Source organism: Cebus imitator, unplaced genomic scaffold (genome assembly GCF_001604975.1).
Source record: "Cebus imitator isolate Cc_AM_T3 unplaced genomic scaffold, Cebus_imitator-1.0 Scaffold25, whole genome shotgun sequence".
Lineage (NCBI taxonomy): Eukaryota > Metazoa > Chordata > Mammalia > Primates > Cebidae > Cebus > Cebus imitator.
The window spans coordinates 8,445,458-8,465,876 of record NW_016107340.1 but is presented as its reverse complement, the minus strand read 5'-3'; the positions used below and the strand labels follow the sequence as shown (position 1 = coordinate 8,465,876).

General features: G+C 33.0%; 1 protein-coding gene across 1 annotated transcript in view; it reads right to left on the bottom strand.

Annotated features, from left to right (window-relative positions):
* ETNK1 (ethanolamine kinase 1) overlaps window positions 1-20,419 on the bottom strand; it is a 61,915-nt gene that overhangs the window by 8,038 nt on the left and 33,458 nt on the right. Inside the window, exons 4-6 of the mRNA XM_017522990.2 lie at window positions 18,868-19,010; window positions 9,102-9,185; window positions 7,165-7,325 (exon numbers count right to left, since the gene is read on the bottom strand). Of these exons, the coding sequence (XP_017378479.1) occupies window positions 7,165-7,325; window positions 9,102-9,185; window positions 18,868-19,010 (388 nt within the window). The remainder of the gene's footprint in view (window positions 1-7,164; window positions 7,326-9,101; window positions 9,186-18,867; window positions 19,011-20,419) is intronic.

The following is a 20,419-nucleotide window of genomic DNA, read 5'->3' as shown; positions in this document are numbered from 1 at the left end:
AAAAAAAAATGACTAATACACAAACTAGAGTTATCAAACTAGAGTTATCAGACTTCGGTATTTGGCAAACATTTTCTCAAATATAAAAAAGATAACTTGTCATTTCAGTGAAAAAAACTGACAGTATTTGTTGTCAATATAAAATTCAAGTTTTCACCCGAAAATCAGAACTTGAGAAAAGCTGTATGTGATTCTGTGAGCTTAACAGCTTCTCAATATAATACTATAAGTTTTTCTGATGACACGCGTGGTGATGTCAACATATGTGATCTTTAGCTATTTTATAATAAGATGTGTCAACATTTGGAAGATCAATACAATTCAATCAATCAATTACTTTCCAAATAACTACTACTGTTAAAATTACAAAATCACATACAGGTAAAATAATCATTCAATCTGCAAGATAAACTAGAAGATTTTAATGTAATAGAGTAAAAAGTTAATTGACTGTTAAGATTATTCATGGCAACTAACCTTTAAGAAACTATCACTTGTTGAGTTTTGGTCTAGTATCAAAAAAGAATATCCACAATTATCTGAAAAGGCAAAATACTCCTCTTTTCCAACATGCATGTGTGAATTTTTTTTTTATATACTTCAAATGAAACAATCCATCACAAAAGATGTAATACAGAAGCAAATACGGGAAATCCCATTGTATTCTATTAAGCCAGACATTAAAGAAATTTGCAGAAGTGTAAAATAATGCCATTCTTCTCACTAAATTTTTTTTATTTTGAAAAATAGTTATTCTATTTATGATATTTATGTTAATGAGTTTATTTTAAATATATATACTTAAAACGTTTTGAATTTTGGCTTCTAATACATAATGCTAATTAATTCACAAAAACAAAAGCTTGTAAAGGTCTTCAAAAAAATTTTTAAGTGTGAATGGGTCCTAAGATCAAAAAAGTTAAGAACCACTAGTCTAAATCACCTTGGCATATTTCATGTTGATATAAAATCACCTGTAGATGTTATCCTAATTTCTTCTTCCTACTAAATTTGTTCTGTAGTGGGAAAGACTGAGAAATCAAAAGTCATTCTGCATTTTAAAAAACACACCAACTTAGCTCTTCTCACTACTGTCAAGCAGAGATGGTAACTATATTTCTCAATCAGTTTTATTCATATACTTACATAAATTAACTAAATAATTCTACACTAGAGAAGCATTACCCATAAAACCTCACTGAAATCTCACTTTTGTAGGCAACAATTTTTATGGGGGGAAGGTGATAAATATATAACAGTGAATTAAGCAAAGGCAGAAAACAGCCCATTCATCATTTGCATTTCCCAAAAATACAAGTACATCAAAAAATAATAAATTCTGTAATTATACCATTTCTTTCACATTTAAAAGTTATGGATATGTTAAATCTCTCTGTTAAAGGGTATTTTAATTTCTAGACCACTCACCCCTGTTGCAAAGAAATATTCAAAGCTTTATACGGTAAATAACTAGCTAAAATAAATCCCCAGTGTGCATATAACGGAAAAAAAAAAAAAAAAAAAAACAAAGAAAAACTCCTCAAAGCCATTAAGTATACTATGTTTGCTTTTATAATGCATATACCTACTTGTGTTCACCACTTTCTCAATATTAAACAATCAAGGACAGGTGAAGTCTTATAATCTTTAGAAGTCTGTATCATGGCCTGAGCAATCAACATTTCCTAACCATTTATAGTATTTCAAAACATGTATACCCTGATCTTATTATTTAGACCTGCTTTTCTTTTTGTCAAAGCAGGCTCATAATGTATATATGCTATCTTCTTAATGACAAGTGAGCAAGGAAGGAGGAAACTATTTAAAGAGGAAAACAGCACTTAAGACACATCCATAAGGAATAAGAGAAATCTGCCAAGGGATGCAGGGAAAAGGACATTCCAGGTAGAAGGCATAACCTAAGTATACAGGCATGAAACATCATGGAGTATGCAGGCACAAAATGACTCTGCTAGGGCAGAAGTAGGAGGTGTGAAGCAGTGGGAAATAAGAGTTTACAGATGCTGTCATTTGTATTTCATTTTGCAGGTCACAGGGAGCCATAAAATAGAAAAGTAACACAATCTAATTGACAAATTCAATTCTAGTTACTAGAAAGGATCACTTTTTTAATATAGATAAATTAAAGACAGGAAAAAAAAAACTGAAAGTAAAGAGAGAAGCAAAGGTTAACGTTGTAAGAGATTAAGTCCTCAACTAAAGGTCAAGAATAAAGAGAGAAGGAGTTGAAATCAAGAACAGAACTTGGAAACAAACAAACAAAAAAAAATGTGAGGATGAGGAAAAGAAACACATGAGAGAAAATTTTCTGGTTTTGGTATATAATAAGTAAATTATATAAATAATGAGGTAAATAATGAGGTAGAAGAGTAAATAATGAGGTAGAAGAATAATAAATAATGAGGTAAAAGACAGGGTGCACAAAATAAAAACTCACTTTGGATACATGGTTAGATACTAATGGGACCACGGATAAAGATAGTCTGGAGCTCAACAGTGGGAAGAAACTCAACTTGAGATCATTAATGGAAAGAGGAATAAAATTCTTAGGACTAGATTCGTAAATAAAAGCAATATAAAGTGAAAGGAGGGAGTAGACCCAAATCAGAACACTACAGAATACTCTTAACACGTAAGAGGGCTGAAAGAAAAGGAGCAAAGAGGAGCCAGATTAAGAGACTGAGCAAGACAGCAGAAAAAGAGAATTTGTCACACAGCTTTAAAATGATGTATTCTCCCTCCCTTCAAGAATATGGCCAGGTGTGGTGGCTCACACCTGTAATCCCAACACTCTGGGAGGCCGAGGTGGGTGGATCATTTGATGTCAAGAGTTCAAGATCAGCCTGGCTGACATGGTGAAACTCTGTCTCTACCAAAAATACAAAAATTAGCTGGTTGTGGTGGCAGACGCCTGTAATCCAAGCTACTCAGGAGGCCAAGGCTAGAGACTTGCTTGAACCCAGGAGGCAGAGGTTGCAGTGAGCCAAGAATATGCCACTGCACTCCAGTCTAGGAAACAGAGAGACTCCATATCAAAAAAAAGAATATGAAACATATCAGATCCCATTTGTAAGAAAATGCAACTACTCCCACTCCTCAGGAGAACGTGTGTGAAGCCTATCAGACCCTGTGATGGTTAATATTAGGTGTCAACTTATTTGGATTGAAGGATGCCTAGCTGGCTGGTAAAGTATGGTTTCTGGGTGTGTCTGTGAGGGTGTTGCCAGAGGAGACTTGACATTTGAAACTGTGAACTGCGAGAGGAAGACCCACCCTCAATGTGGGTTGGCATCATCCAATTGGCTGCTACATGGCAAACACAAAGCAGGCAGGAGTATGTAGGATAATTTTGCTTGCTGGGTCTTCTGGCTTCCTTCTTTTTCCCCATGTTGGATGCTTCCTCCTGCCCCTCCTGCCCTTGGACATCAGAGTCCACCTTCTTCGGCATTTGGACACTTGGACCTATGCCAGTGGTTTGCAGGGGGCCTGGGTCTTTGGCCACAGACTGAAGGCTAGACTGTTGGCTTTTCTGGTTTTGAGGCTTTCAGACTTGTACTGAGCCACTACTGGTTTCTTTCTTCCTCAGCTTGCAGATGGCCTATTGTGAGACTTCACCTTGTGATCCTGTAAGACAATTCTCCCTAATAAACTTCCTTTCATAATATACGTATATCCTATTAGTTCTGTCCCTCTGGAGAATGCTAACACAGACTCCATATGTGAGTACTTGGAGTGAACTCCTTCTCCTCTTGGGAATGTTACATCACAGTTTCTCAGACCCCATGTGAGTAGCTGACCTCAACTAGTGGACTTCAAAATACATATTAACATAACAGTTTGACACTCTGAACACTAAGGCTGTGATAGGCTCCACTTTGTCAGCTACTTCTCCAAAAGCAGAGAGTTCAGGCCTATGCAGGCCTTGGAGCTTTATTTTTAGTCTCATCCTGACAACACTAACACTACCTTCTTGGGTCCAGGAACTTCAGGTGTCTTCATGGATCTCTCCTATGTTGGTCAAGCCTGAGAAACTAATCTTAAAAAGGTACAGCTCAATCCTCTTCTGCTTTCATCCTAATGGGACTAGACTTTTAATAATTTGGAACTCGCTCATTATATAGTTAATGTACCTCATCTGCTGAGTATATTCCCTGTGAGATTTGTTTAGGTTGTTCTTTCTCTCTTTAAGCACTGTGAACCTATGGGGAAAAGTTATCTTTGTAAGGCAAAAAAGTGTGGGACTCGTGAAGCCATACTTTGATCATTTCCTTGTTTTCGCCATACAGAAAGCTACCACAAAAGTCAACAAAAGCTTTTTAAATCAATGTTAAATACTGCCAAATGTTACAGACAGATCAAGTAAGATAAGGACTGAAAAACTGAAATTGGGCTTAGCAATTACATCACGATTGGTAAACCTTACCTGATTTTCTTTTTATAGTAGTGAGGGAAAAGGCAGATTGCAATGTCTGAGAAATGCATGAAGAATAAGGGAGTAGGACTGAGGGTTTCCTTTTATTTCACACTGCAATCACAATTATTGATTCATTCAAATACTTAGATGTGACAGGCACATACTTAACATAACAGTGGGAGGAAATTAATAGTTGGTAAGAGAGGAAGGTAAACTGGCTAGCTAAAAAGAAGCTACAGAAAGTTTTGAAAAAGAAAAGAAGACATATCAAAAGAAGATAGCAACAGAGGCCCTGATGCAAGGAAGCTGTGACATCCCAGAAGGACAGGAAAAGCGCACAATAGACAATCAGCAGAATTCTGATAAAATAAGAACAGAAATCGAAACAAAAAACTGACTTAATAAATAAAGGGCTTTTAATGTTTCTTAATAAGGAAGAACTGGTAATTGGTATCAGAATCTCAGAGTATAATACTTACTATATGCCCTTATGCAAAAACTAAGTATATGTAAATTCAGAGGATGTGTTAAATTATTCAGAAATGTTATTTAAAAGGTACTAAAGTTTTATGTCTCTATCAATTGTCCTTTATCCTTTTTATCAGACCTTCTACTGAATATTTACTAATATATAGTTTTTATTAATATATCATACATTCAGTAGAAGGTCTGATAAAAAAGATAAATTAATAAATATTAATATATCTATTGTACAGTTCATGAAGATATTCTTTTTCACTTCTAATCAGAGTAACTTTCCTTTTAATTCCAATTTACCAATATTTACACCAAAATGGGTGTTATGACTGGGCATATGGCTCATGCCTGCAATCCAATACTTTTGGGAGGCTAAGGCTGGAGGATTGCTTGAGGCCAGGAGTTCAAGACCAGGCTGAGCAACATAGCAAGACCCTGTCTCTACAAAAAGTTTTTAAAAAATCAGCCAGGCATGGTGGCGTGTGCCTGTAGTCCTAGCTACTTGGGAGGCTGAGTTGGGAGGAACCCTTGTGTTCAGGAATTTGAGGCTGCAGTCAGCTATTATTGTACCACTGTATTCCAGCCTAAGTGACAGAGCAAGACCTTGTATCTAATAAAAAAAAAATAAGCCTGGCAAGGTGGCTCATGCCTGTAATCCTAGCAATTTGGGAGGCTGAGTAGAAGAGGATCAATTGAGCCTAGGAGTTTGAGACCAGCCTGGGCAATATTGAGAGATCTCGTCTCCACAAAAAAATTTTAAAAATTAGCCAGGCATGGTCCTCCGGAGGCTCAGGTGGGAGGACTGCTTTAGCCCAGGAGGTTGAGGCTGCAATGAGCTGTGATCACATCACTATATTCCAGGCCCAGATGACAGAGCAAAGCCTGTCTCAAAATAAAAATTAAAAAATATAAAAATAAAATCAAATTAAAAAGAAATGAGTGTCAAATTTTACCACCAAAAGTTATTCTGTACATCTTATTTGCCCTTCTGAATTATAAGCATTTTGAAAGAATGCACTTCATTCCTTTTTAATGCTTCCAATCTACCTGACTTAGAATAACAATACTTAGTATCCAATTAATGAATATTTATAAACAATTTGTTGATCAAATCAGAAGCAAAGGTTTTCTTCAATGCCATGTACAGATATAATCACAGTATCCAAAAAAAATGTTAAATGTCATCAAAAGTTTGCAAAGGAATTCAAAGTAGCTTTCTAATAGCAAACAGTGGGACCGATGACTAAGAAAATTAACAAATTCAATGCATAAATGGAATATTAGGTTGATTCTGAAATTCACTAAATGACCTAATGAGAAAGAAAACCCTACATTCTCTAAGATCATGCTTAAATAGAATAATAGAAACAGCAGGCATCCTAGGACCAGCTGTAGAGCATGTCATTAATTGAACTAGTAGTTGTACTGAAAACAGATGTAAGAACAGCAGGTAAAGGAACATTTCAGGACACCCTTACTTGAGATGTAGTGTGAGTGACTCTGGGCATACAGTACTTCAAGACTATGAAAATGGTATACTTGTGAACCACCACTAGGGTCTATTTGGATAGATAACAAATATTTCTCATGCTAACTATAAAAAATTATATTAAAAACTAAAAAGCAGCAGCACCTTAGTTGAAAGATCATTCTAATATATCATATTCTCAAAAGATAATTTAATGAGCTAATTTTTAAAATATAAATGCATGTAAAGAGAAGTAGGTCTTAATAATAAAGCTTTAAGACACCAATGAAGCTGGAAACAAATGCTCATCAAATGAAGGTCAAGGAGACAAAACACTAGATAATTCATGAAAAACACAATCCTACTGGTTCTTCCAACCTACTTTTATCACAATCATGTAAGATCTAACCATGAAATGTGCCGTAGAAAAGCTCCTCTCCTGTAAAATCTGACTTTGATGTAAAGAAAGGAATAGACTAAGAAATTGTTTTATGCATCAATCTTAACTCTAATAAGAATCTACTCATAAAACAAATAATTACTGAGTACCTACCATATGGCCAGGCATTGTTCAAAGGGATGGGGATACAGTAGGGAATGAAACAAAATTTTTGTCCTTAAAAGCAATGTAATGGGTAATGCATACTGTAAATGATCATATATTTTCATGATTTTGAACAAAAATTCACAAAACTTAGGAAATTGTCTGATATGATGATGAAAATTTAGAGGCATTTTAAATTACAGTCAGAACCTTTCCTTAATTGTATACATTTAAACTTACCAAAGCAAACTGATTGACTTGAATGAAGAGTATTTCTACCTCCTTTTCAGTAACTTCAGTCCCAAAGCCCTTAAATTCTTTGTAGGCTTCAAGGTAAGAACGCAGCCACTGGCTCTGTAGTTCTCTGTCTGGATACAGACTATAGTCTACATCACTTACACCTGATGAAGGAAAAAAAATACACTGAAAAATTTTAAACCATATGTTCTTCTGCTTACATTAATAATCCCTAAAACCGCCATTTTTTTCATTAAAAAAGTTCCATTTTGGCTGGAATACTACATGTTAAGTAAATAGCATTTATTAAAATAATAAACCAAACAATCATTCTGTATTTCAGCTTTAACGCTAAGGCACATTACTGCTGATCACTAAATCAATTCTCATAGCTTCAATTTTTCTACAAAGAGGGTAGCTCTGAAGCAGCTGCATCACAAACCTAAAATATGCATTTTTAAGAAGCACCCCAGGAAATTCTTAAGCGTGCTGACATTTGGAACACCATCTCAAAGTGTAGCTATCAAACTTTTTAAACCATAACTCATGGCAAAAATACATTTTTATTGACACCTTATATATATAACCAGTTAAGACTAAATTTCATAAAACAGTATTTACCCCAACAACATTTTCCAACCTTGATATTTTGTTTCTCTTTTCCATTCCTTGCTTTAAAAAAAAAAAAAAAAGTAATTACCCCACAAATTTAATTTCATGATCTATAGTTTGGAAAATACTAAACTAGAAGACAAAGTTCATACTATTTTGCTTATCATCCAAGGTTCTATATAAGTTGGTCTAAATCTACCTCACTAGTCTTATAACCTTCTAATCTCCTTCATGAATTTTATATCCTATAAAAATAAGTAATTCATCTTTAAGTTTTTTCCCCTTTCCTTCTCTTCTGTTTGCACATCCAAATTCTACCTAACTCACAAGGTTTAGCTCAGTTTTTCTGTCCACAAAACATTAGAAGATCACTGGAGTTTTCTATTTTATATCCATAGCTGTGACTGTCTATATTACTCACATGGTAATATTTCATTATATGCACAGCTAGGTTTCCCTTCCATAGATGAAATACGTAAAAATACGTACAGCATATATGTGGGATTATAGCATGTATATGATAAGGTTGGTAGTCCAAAATAACTGGAAACGTCAAATTAAAAATTTTTCCCAAAGTATTTCCCAGTTTGGTAATCTGAAGTATATAAAAATACATAAATACATAAACTTATGCAAATATAAATTCAACAATAAAAAATTCCTACTAGATATAAACCATCCAGGGGAATGTTCTAATCTTCAGTTTTTAGAACATTTTATGTTTCTAAATAAAGAGTGATAAAATGGATTTTAAATTATTTCCACTTACATTTAAAAAACTAGTAATTTTAGATTAATTTAATTGTAGATTAATAGGGGTAAAAATGGCCAACTGTTCAATATTCATAGCCAAAGACAAAAATAAAAAAGGTTATTGAGCTTTTTAGTGAACCAACACTCCAAAAGCTCAACTTTACAATGGAAACAGCAAAGGCTTTTCAAATGCTTAAAAATTAGCTTCAAATCTTAGTTTTCTGTATTTTACTGTGACCTTGGTGAGTTTCTTTCTTGATAGGTAAACTGGGAATATTACCTTACAGGACTGTTGTGGAGAAAAAACGAGGTAAGATTTATGAAGCACCTTATACTATGTCTGGTCTCAACAGAAGCCACAATAATTATTTTTCCCCTATTACTTTCTGACGGCAATTATGGAAGAAATTTTGGTCATCTCTGCTTTCCTCCAGTAATAAACAAAAGTAAAGAAAAATGGTCAACAACGCATGGAAAAATGTTGCTCCTGCTCCCAGTTTATCTACTTTAAAGAAAGAATAAAGTATTCTGAAAACATCATTTCAAAGCTAAATAAGTCACTCCAATTGTTATACCTGCAAATTCATTGAAATGATTTCCAATATCATATGCCAGGTAGTTGTATCCAGAATATTCATAATCAATGAACTGTACATCACCTATGTGAGACACAAAAACAAAGACATTAAGAAATCATACATAAGATCAGAAAATCCCTATGCTATTTGTAATTAAATAGCTTCCAATATTTTGTCTCATTGTACGTGCTTGATTACATGCACTTCCGAGACAATACAGGGTAAGGCTGTGAATTTTATGGCAATGAGCTTTACAAAATTCAAATTATGCCTCTTGGTCAACAGCTTCTTTGTAAACACTAATGTCCACTTTATTAAAGAAAAATGAAAAAACAGTCATTGTCCAAGTTTAAACAAAATTAAAATACATCTTTCACCACACGGGGGCATCAGTTACTTAAAAATTCGAGTTTAATTAGAACAAAACTTTTATCTTTGGAAATTGTTAATACTCTGTGTAATTTTAATGAAAACTTTGTTACTCCAACAGTAAACTGACAAACTTATCTACATATGGAAATAAAATATAAACTTTTAAAGATCTGAATTCTGTAAATCTTGCACTAATACTATAATACTTGCTGAGCATATTAAGATCACTAACAAGAAGTTAGTTGCTATCATACTCTTACATTTTCCTGTAATACTACATAACTAAGGTTTCCATAACTGAGCAGCATTAAGATGCATTAAGGTGGTGGTTTGATCTTATAAAAAGCAAAAGTATGGTTTCTTTTAATGTTTATAAATGTGAGAAATATTTACATAAGCTAAATAGATTCCTATTCTAATCTATTGCTACATATATAGGCATGTCATTATAATTCTCCAAAGATAATCTAGTTTTTTCATACTACTACTCAGGAAATTTTAACTTTTGAGTAATTGATATTATAAAGGATTTGTGTTAACAAAGATATAGGTCCTATGTTCAAGAGAAAAAGAAGAAAAAAAAAAGAGAGAAACCTTAAAAAATAAAAATCAATGTGGGTCACTGTCTTCAACAAGGATCACAAACTCGAAGGCTTACAGGGGCGTGGAGTTAAAATGGATATATGAGCAGAGTTGGCTATGAAAATATAGAAAATGTTTAACACCTGCATAGTTACACTGTCTTTTAATCATCTGAAGTAAGAGAACAAACTCCTGGTCTTAACATATTGTTATGTATTTCTCAAATAAAAACAGCTTTTGAATTAGAAAGTCTTGATATACATTTCTAAGTTTAATTTTGGGAAGTATTTGATCATATTCAAACACAAAGAAAAAAATTGTATGACAAATGTCATGGCAAATAGTGTTTTACATAAAAGCAAATTTTTAAAAATATAATTTTATTTAATATATACTTCTAAACTTGAATAAGTCACATCTAGAATAAGTGAGAATAATCAAAGTATAATCCAGTTATCAAAATTAAATGCATATTATAATAAACATAACATTTAAAAATATTGGTGACAAATCACAGCAATTCAACTACCTTGAGTATTATATATTTTTTTCTCTTTTTGTTTTTTGTAGAGACAGGGTCTTGCTATGTTGCCCAGGCTGGTAATGAACTCCTGGCCTAAAGTGATCCTCCCACCTTGTATGCTCCAATTCACAGAACACTATTCCACAAAAAGTCTTAGAGTTAACCAAATCACTTTACTAAACTGCAGAATAGGGAGTAGAAACATGTTTTAAAGTTTCTTTTACAGAAATCATTGGGAGTGGGAGAGTGAAGACAACCATTAGGATAAAATACTTGTGGGCATGAAAATAAAATAAAGCCATGAAGAAATCTCATTTTCAAAAATAATGACCAGGGAAATTACAAATGTCACATGAAAAGGAGACACTAAGTATAAGTAGTAAACTGTGATCCAAATTATTAAAATATGCCTACAGAGAAAAAATATATATGTAAATAATGCATGGGGGAAAGATGAATGGAAACAAACCAAAATGTTTAAACTATTAACAGGTGATAGACAAGTGACTTTTTTCTTTTATTTTTGTTATTTTCAAATTTATTTACAATATATAATAGAAATAAATCAGAGGAAAAAATGTTATTTTAAAAGAGAGGAAGATAAATTCCCTATACAAAACTATTAGTAAAAAGACTAAAACACAATGATTTTGGAGATACCTATATTTCCACCAGCCTTCAGAAACTCAGGATACAAGACTTACTAAGTTGTACAACTGAGCTAACCTAACAGTTTTAATATACATATATATTTTTTAAGTTTGCAGCTGTTGATAGCTTTAGCTCTTTAAACCCAAATTCTTGTAGAGCTCATATTAACTGTTACATGCCAATAAAAATACACAGCCCAGTCCTGAAGCTTACTTTTGCCACATAAATAAAAGCTTCAATTTCAATTTTCAAAATTCTATTTAGAATTTGGCAAATACAGTTAAATGGCAGGTAAAACATGCCTGCTTGTAAATACAATTTAATTAAAGCATAGCACATTTTAACAAAAGTTAAAATCTGTTTCACTATGAAAATTTTAGCAATGACTTTTTGTAGTTACATTAATTCATTAAAACTAGCCTTATTTTTAAATGCTATGTTGAGTTTATAAATAATGAAATTTTAAAAGTAAGAAAATGAAGCTAACAAGATACAGATGAGGCTGTTACCAGGCTCCGTGCATGTGAACAAGTGATGCGATAAACCTCCAGTCAGTGCGTTTAAGAAGCACGGGGTGCGCCGCCACATGGCAGCAACAATGGCATACCTAATCTGTAGCAGATGAAGAAAATTTGGCAAACTCACATTGTACAAGACACAAAGCTTAAAAGGAAAAAAAGTTTAAAAAAAAATCTGCATTAACTATTCTTTTTCAAACTATTGCAAACAAAGTGGAACTCAACCTTAAATTTAATCTTCTGCAGCAAAGTAAAATTTAAAAAGCCAACTTCCCTTAGTTAGGGTGCCAGAAAAATCAAATTACTGGAAAATGCTTTCCTAACAACAGAAAATACATTTTTTCCTTCTATAAATTTAACCTCTGATTTCTAAAATTTCACTTTATTTAAAAGAATATCCACATCAGCCTTAATTTAATAATTCACTAGCTCATATAACATGACCATCTTGTAAGTTCTTTAAGACGTGAATTTTTAATTCAAGGATGAAAAGACAATGAGAATATCCCCTAAAACTTTATGTGTATGTACATTTTCTTAGGAGGAGATTCTCAATTTTTCAGATTCTCAAGGGACCCTTGACCTTCAAAAAGTAAAGAATTACTACTTTAAGGATTAGGAGTATTATTTTATTTATCTTTATATAATTATCACGACAGGCACATAATAGGTAAAGTATACGATTGATGAATAAAAACATAATTTGAATTTTCCGAAGCTACATTTTGTTTTTTATTACTTTATTTCTTGTGTATCTTTATCATAGTATTCCAATCTCCACACTACTGGTTAAACTGTTCAAATCTTAGTATACTGAAAACCATCTGCCAATTTTTAAAAGTATTTTAAAACCAAAAAATAATAATGTATTACCTAAGGCTATATAATTATCATATGATTATGTTTGTCTGAATTCCTTTATTTTGTTGTTAGGAGAAATGAATTTTTAAAAAAGCAAAATAGTCAATATGATAATCTGAAAATCCTTCCAACTCACCCTACTTGCTCTGCAGTGTTAGACAGGTGGAAAAAGAACAACAAGAAAAGCAACCATAATCCTACTAATGTTAGAAAACTGTTTTCTATGTTATTCAAAAAAAGACAGGAAGTATTCTAGTCTGAAACACTTTCCCTTCACTCCTCATGCTGGTGTCCTGTAGTACTCTGCAGATCTTCACCATAGCACTCATCATTCTAAATGTAAGTATCTGACTCTTCCACTACATAATACACAGCCTCCTGGAGGGGCAGTAGGGTCCCTTTCCTCTTTCATCATGCAATACATAGAGCAATCCCTAGGACACAGAAAATATTTAAATGCTAGTGGAAAAAATGGAAGTTTTACAGAAAATGCTGACACACAATAACACATTTGCTGGGGGAATGAGGGAAGACAAAATAAGCATGCAAAACTAAAGAAAAAAGTGTGGTGTTTCTGACATTTTTATTCAAGTACAGGACTGAACACAGTGGGCTAGGATATATGAATTAAAAAAAAAAACTAGTCCCTATTTTAGGTCATTCTTTCTTAATAAGTTAGATTTTTATGGTTCATTTAAGTTTTTTATTACCTGACTTACAGATATTTTATTTTCTGCTAACTAGTGATTGAGAATACAAATTAAAACAGAGTTAAAGATTATACTACATTCAAAAAACCACTCTAGAAAACAGTTTACCAAACACAAAAATCAATTTTTATTTATTTAAATGTTTAAATACCAATGAAAAACTCTTCTGTCATTAACATATTAATAAAATGACAACTACAAAGGCTTCTCAGGAGTAGTACAGAACAGATCGGATTTAGAGCCAATCAAGTGACTATGGGGACTCATATCCATTTTCTGTTTATATTGCGTAGAACTGTTAAAACAAAACAAAATAAAGCAAAACCTGGTTTACTCTTTAATTCCCAGAAAAAGCTTTCCTTTTCTTCTACTCATTTGTACTTCCTTAAACAGCTGTAAATAAGCTTCTTGTATTTTGCTGACAGAGAAAATAAACAGTGATTGCCACTACTGAAATTTAAAGTTATATATTAGGTATTTGCATGAGCTTTTATGAAGAAATGGGGGAGAGGAAGAGAAATGAAACAGTCACCAAAAGTCATGAGACCAATAAATAGTCTGAGAGAACATCAAGACATGAGATAGAAATCTCAACAGCTTTAGCAATTTCTTGATGTCAGTAGTTAAATGATCAGTTGAAATTAAAATATTAGATTTGAAGTTAGTCAATAGGTAATATTATAATTTGTTCTGCTTAATCCAAAGTCTATTAAATTAACGATTGATTTAAAAGATGACTGATAAGTCCTAAAGTTCTGGAGCAAGAAACACTGCCTTTGGTTTCCTTATTATACATCAAATTTTATCACCATATCATTAAGTATTCTTTTCTTACCTTTTTAGGATGTCATTTCATTGAAGGCAAGGAATGGGCCGCTGCTTACCAATCACCTAATTCCTGGCACTAACTTTTCAAAAATCTTGACAGCTACCATCAACTTCAGAAAGGAAGCTCACTCTTCTCCCATGTCCTGAGTCCTGTCAACTGACATGGTGAGAGCAGGTGGAGGCAAAAGTTCTTCCTGTGATACCTATCAGTTCCTATAACATTCGCATGTAAAAATGCCTACAAACTGCAGGCTGCTCATAGTGTGTGTGTCTTGCGTATAAAAATATGTTATGTATACACATACCCATATATATACACACATTTTTTAATTCCAAATTAATCTCTCAAATTATACTTAGATAGAAATTAAAAGTTGCACTTAAAGACTAACTGAATTGTTATGTCACATCTATCTGTTAATTGAGTCCTATTACGAGTAGATACTAGCCTATAGTAACCATTTTTCTTTTTTTCAGAATCAGGTACATTTTGTAAAACAAATGCTATAAACATAATACAGGGTTGATGAACTATGTACCCTCAGCCCAAATCCAATCCACCACCTGTTTTTGGAAATAAAGCTTTATTGGAATACAGCCACACTCATTTATATATGTATGGTCTATAGCTGTGTTCATGCCTCAACACACAGCTGAACAGTTGCAATGAAGACTATCTGGCCCACAATGCCTAAAAGTTGTACTACCTAGCCCCTTATAGGAAACGTTTGCCAATGCCTATGTTAGTATAATAGCTACAACTAAGAGCTGGTAAGTCCTTGGTCCAGTGCTATATATTTTATATGCATGATCTAAAATCTTGTTAGCATTCATCTGAAGTAGATATTGTCTGTAAGTTACAAATAAAGCAAACTAAAGTTCTAGACTAACAATAGTAAAAAAAAAAAAACTGCCCCAGAATCTGTTAAACACAAAATTTCTAAGCCTATCTATAAAAATTCTTGTTCTATTGGTCATGGGTGGGGCCCAGAAATCCAAATTTTTTTCCCAAGTGTCACAGGTGACTCTGAAGTAAATTGCCAAGAACAGTCTGTGTCTTTACATAAAGACATAAAGAGATAAAATGACATGTCTAATACTACTCATTTCTGTAGGTAATTGGGTAAGGATCTAAACTCAAATGTGCTTGGTTCCAAAATCTATGCTCTTTCTGACTTCTCTCGGTAGTAACTAAGCTTTGAATACATCTGCTTTTAAGAGTTGGAGATTTTCTAGTACAAAATCTAAGTTACTGTGGTTTAAACATATATGCAGAGACATCAAGATGATCCAGTATAAATTTAAAAAGTTTGCCTAAAATTTGTACTTCTGAGAAAAGTCTGAAACATATTGCAGATAAATATTGAGCGTTACGATTTCAAGGCCAGTCCCTTCGCTTTCATTGTATTATGTTTTATCTATTGGTAACTCAAAGTTGGGTACATAATAATGAAACCCAGAGCTCAAGTCATATGAATGACTTAAGAAGTAAGAACAAATCAAACATGTTTGTGAATATGCAGCTTAATCATTTATTCTATATGGAAATTATCTTAATCTCAAAAGACTCAACATGGCATTTATATGCTATAATAAAGCAACTAGTTTAAGAAGGTAAATAACTGCAGTCTGTATCTCTAGTTTTAATTAACATTTTCAAGATTGCTGCCATAAGTTAATGCTATGCTACAACCCCAAATATATAACTGTTTACATATTAAATTTACTAAACATTGACTATTTTTTGCCTATTAAGCTTCTTAAATTACATAATTTATACTTTTTAAGTATGAGGCATGGGATATTCTACTTACAGTAAACACTCAAATATGTCATACAGTTAAATTACTTCAAAATTATTGGCTCCTAATTTGAAACATAACACTAAAGACTAGACTAAGCTTCTTGCCATACTTTAGTTTTAGATTTTTATTTGAACATTCTAACCATATTTCTTAATGCTTATGTTTCAACTAATCACATAGAAATTACTTTTTTAAACAGATACCATGGGATCAAAACTAGCCTTACTAATGAACATTATAAACACTGGTAAGGAGAGAAAAAAAAAGAACATTTCTATAACTAAGACACATAAATAACCACAGACAAAGAAAAAACAAATGATACAAAATAGACTTCAATAAAAACGGAAAATTCTTGAAAATGTATCAAAACAGTTCATCTGTGGACCTGTAAAACTTTTCTGTGTAGGAAAGGAAAATTAGACACAAAAGTATGATTCAAGTACCTGGCACAAAAACAAACGACAACCTTGCATTCTTAAAGCCAAACTGAACAAAGATTTTATGTGAAAACACGGGAACTTTGCACGTAAGTGATCAACAGTTTAGAGGATAGGTGATCATTTAAATAAAAAAGTGAAATTGTATTTTTTAATACCCAAGACAAAGTAATCTGATTTTTTTGGTCCCTTATTTTTTGGTTTTATAAACAAGTTTGTTCTATGAAATGAATATGCAAAATAAACTTAAAAAATAAAAATATGAAAGTTTAAAATTATATTCCAAAGGAAATAATAGATTCTCTTTGATCAACTTGCAGTTAAAAATAAAGCTGAGTGTCCACTTCAAATGTAAGATGAAGTCCCTCACTTGAAATTCCATTACATAAAATGTGTTAATAGGTCCTGCACTGAATTTACAAGCTCATACACTGCTTTTATGCGTAACTAATGCTTTAGTCTCACAAATGGCATTGAGATTTGGTTACCAGTAAATAATGTAGTGCAAATGTACTATGATAATTATATATGATAAATAGACAACAAGACATTAAAGGATACTGTCAAGTACTTAATGTTTTAGGGTATGCCTGAAATTTTTAAAATGATGCCACACAAGCATTTCAAGATGATTCAAAACAAAAATGTTGCTCAGTATGTTTCTGAAAAATAGAATCTCTAATTAACATTGAAATATCAAGCATAACAAATTCTCAAATGTACTTTGGAAATATGTGCTTAAGCCTACTACTCTTGACAGTGTACCTTGGGTTTTCTTAAAATGAAAGTCAGCTATATCTATCAACCTTTGTATTTTAATAGTCCCGCCTTACACTGTAAGAAGGGTCATAAATAGTAATTTAATATAATTATGACCATGCTAATGTGAATTCTTAGGCTTTAGTATATTTACAACAGCACAATTTTGATTCAAAATCTGGTCTTCCAACTATAATAACTATCTTCAAAAACTGGTTTCCACGCCAGGCACAGTGGCTAACACCAGTAATCCCAGCACTTCAGGAGGCCAAGGCAGGAGGATCACTTGAGGCCACAAATTCAAGACGAGCCTGGGCAACATAGCAAGATTTCATCTCCACACGTACAAGAAACTTGAAATTAGCCAGGCATGGGGGCATGCACCTGTAGTCCCAGCTACTTAGGAGGCTGGAACAGGAAGACTGCTTGACCCAGGAGTTGAAGGCTGCAGTGAGCCATCATTACACCATTGCATTCCAGGCCTGGTGACATAGTGAGATCCAGTCACTTTAAAAAAAAAAAAAAAAGAGAGAAGGGAAGGCTGGGTGTCGTGGCACATGCCTGTAATCCTAGCACTTTGGGAGGCTGAGGTGGGTGGATCACCTGAGGTCAGGGGTTCGAGACCAGCCTAGCCAACATGGCAAAAACCCCATTTCATCTCTATTTAAAAAAAAAAAAAATACAAAAATTAGCAGTGCGTGGTGGTATGTGCCTGTAATCCCAGCTACTCAGGAGGCTGAGGCAGGAGAATCACTTGAATCTGGGAGATGGAGGTTGCAGTGAGACAAGATCGCGCCAATGCACTCCAACCTGGTGACAAGGGCAAAACTCCATTTCAAAAACAAAACAAAAAGGTGGCGGTGGGGGGCGGGGGAACTAGTTTCCTACAAAATGAAAATACAGTTTCGAAAATATTTTTTAAGTTAATAAGAATCCTTCAACCAAAATTATATTTTTAAATTTCAATTTAGCATTGAAGGACATCTATCACTTAGCAACCAAACCTCAAACCACTTTACCCAATAATATAATACACCCAAATGTTTCTTAAATATGGAAACAGAAAGAAATTGAATACAGTGTACAAATATGAACACTCACAAAAACATTCCACCAAAAAGTATCAGTCTACCTCAAAAAACGTTGAAATTATTTACTAAGGTTTCGATTATTACTTTAGTAGATATAAACCTGAGCAACTACAAATAGTATCTCCTCCATCTGTAGCTCTCTCCTTAGCATCAAAATATCTAACAAATCAACATAATAAATAGATAATGAGAAACCTGGAGACACATTTGTTTTTACCAACACTGTGTATTTATAAAGCAGTTTAATCAATGTCAACTTGCTGATTTTCCACATCCCCCATTACAAGTGGGTACACATTCAACTCATTAATAACCAAATAAGTTTTGCAGTTAAACTTATAAACAAAATCATTTCATCATTTTATATTTTAAAATCCCACAGAAACCACAAACTGTTTCTAACAAACCAATTCTAAAAAACATATTTTATACAAATATAAAAAGAATATATATTCTCACTTATCACAGTTACTGTAACTTGATAACCTAAAAGAAAATCTTTAAAGGTTTCATGCATGATCTTACTCCTTGCATTTGAATTTGTTTTATTGATACAAAAATCAAATGACCATTAAGAACATAAAAGAAATCAACTTTACTTACTGCTAAGGTCAAATACCTACCTTGTTTCTCATTGTAGATTATATTCTTACACAATAGGTCATTATGGCAAAGCACAACAGGTGAGCCCAGGTTGGAAAGAATCTCCTTCATCCAAGTCATCTCTTCCTGAAGAATCTGAGAGCTTGGGATATCACTTAGGAACCTTTTAGTTTTAAAAGAAGAGTTACATCTTGTGTATCTTAATGACGTTTATTTTCAAGTTTGAATAAGGATTATAATCTATTTTTAATAAATCCCTTCAATTTAATTGCACATCCTGCTGAATTCAAACAGACCAATTATTCTATTTCAAAAGTTAAAATAAAGAAAACCTTTATAATAAACTTAGACATGAATAAAAGAAACTGAGCAGCAATTAAAATGTGGGACAAAAGTTAAAAAAAATCACTAAAAAATTGGGGAGAAAGTACTAAGTACTATTCTAAGTAATTTACATTTATCTCCATTTTATAGAAGACAAAATTAAAACAAAGCATTTAATCAACAGAGATTTAAGTATATTATTTAAAGTTACACAGACTATTTTAAAAATTAAAAATACGTATTTCAAGGTTGAAAGAGTGAATGCAATATAAATCTAAATTCTCAGAAAAGTCAATAAACTACTGCTACAGTTGATAAGAATTACAGTTATCCTTATATAATACAGTTAAGTCAAAACAGAACTATTACAGAAATTGCCTCAGGGTAGGGAGACTGTGAAGGGTAGGAGGCAGCACAGTGGGCGGGACTAGAAATCATAGCTTTTTGTCCTATCTTCATCTATACTGATTATTATCTATATTTGTATTAATTTGATTTAAAAAATCAAAAGAAACACAAATGGGCTGCTACCACTAATTTCCCAGTAGCACCAACCAGGCTTATAAAACTCCTATACTTCTTCCCTCCTTCCCTTAACACTGTAAGTCATAATCTCTTGATTCTTTTTTCAAAGTCTCTCAAATTACTCCTTGCTTCTCCATTAACAGTATAACACAGATTTTTTTTACATTACTTAATTTGCCTGTTCAAGTGGTTTCTACCTATATTTTCCCCACTACTGCATTCAAAAGTAATCCTTGTGTGCTTTTCTCAAAACAGTATGACTGGTCAAAAATGTGTTTGCTTTTTTTGTTTTGTTTTTTTTTAAGGTAGTGTTGAATGAAAATTGTGGGATTCAAAGGATTATAAACATTATAACCACGAACAAATGAAATGGAATAAAAGAAATACAAAATGTATTTAATATTTAAATTGTTTATTTTGTTCTAGCTGTATTATTTTCTATTGGGGCAAGTGTTTTCTTCCTATTTTTTACCATAGTACCTCTCCAGCTTTTCCAAAGCATCATTAACCTCAAGGATTTAAACTATACGTTGGAGATCCTAGGAAATGTAACTCAAATAACCTTCTCTGAATAACAATAATAATTATTAAAACAGCAGCTACCAGGCCGGGCGCGGTGGCTCAAGCCTGTAATCCCAGCACTGTGGGAGGCCGAGGCGGGTGGATCACGAGGTCAAGAGATTGAGACCATCCTGGTCAACATGGTGAAACCCCGTCTCTACT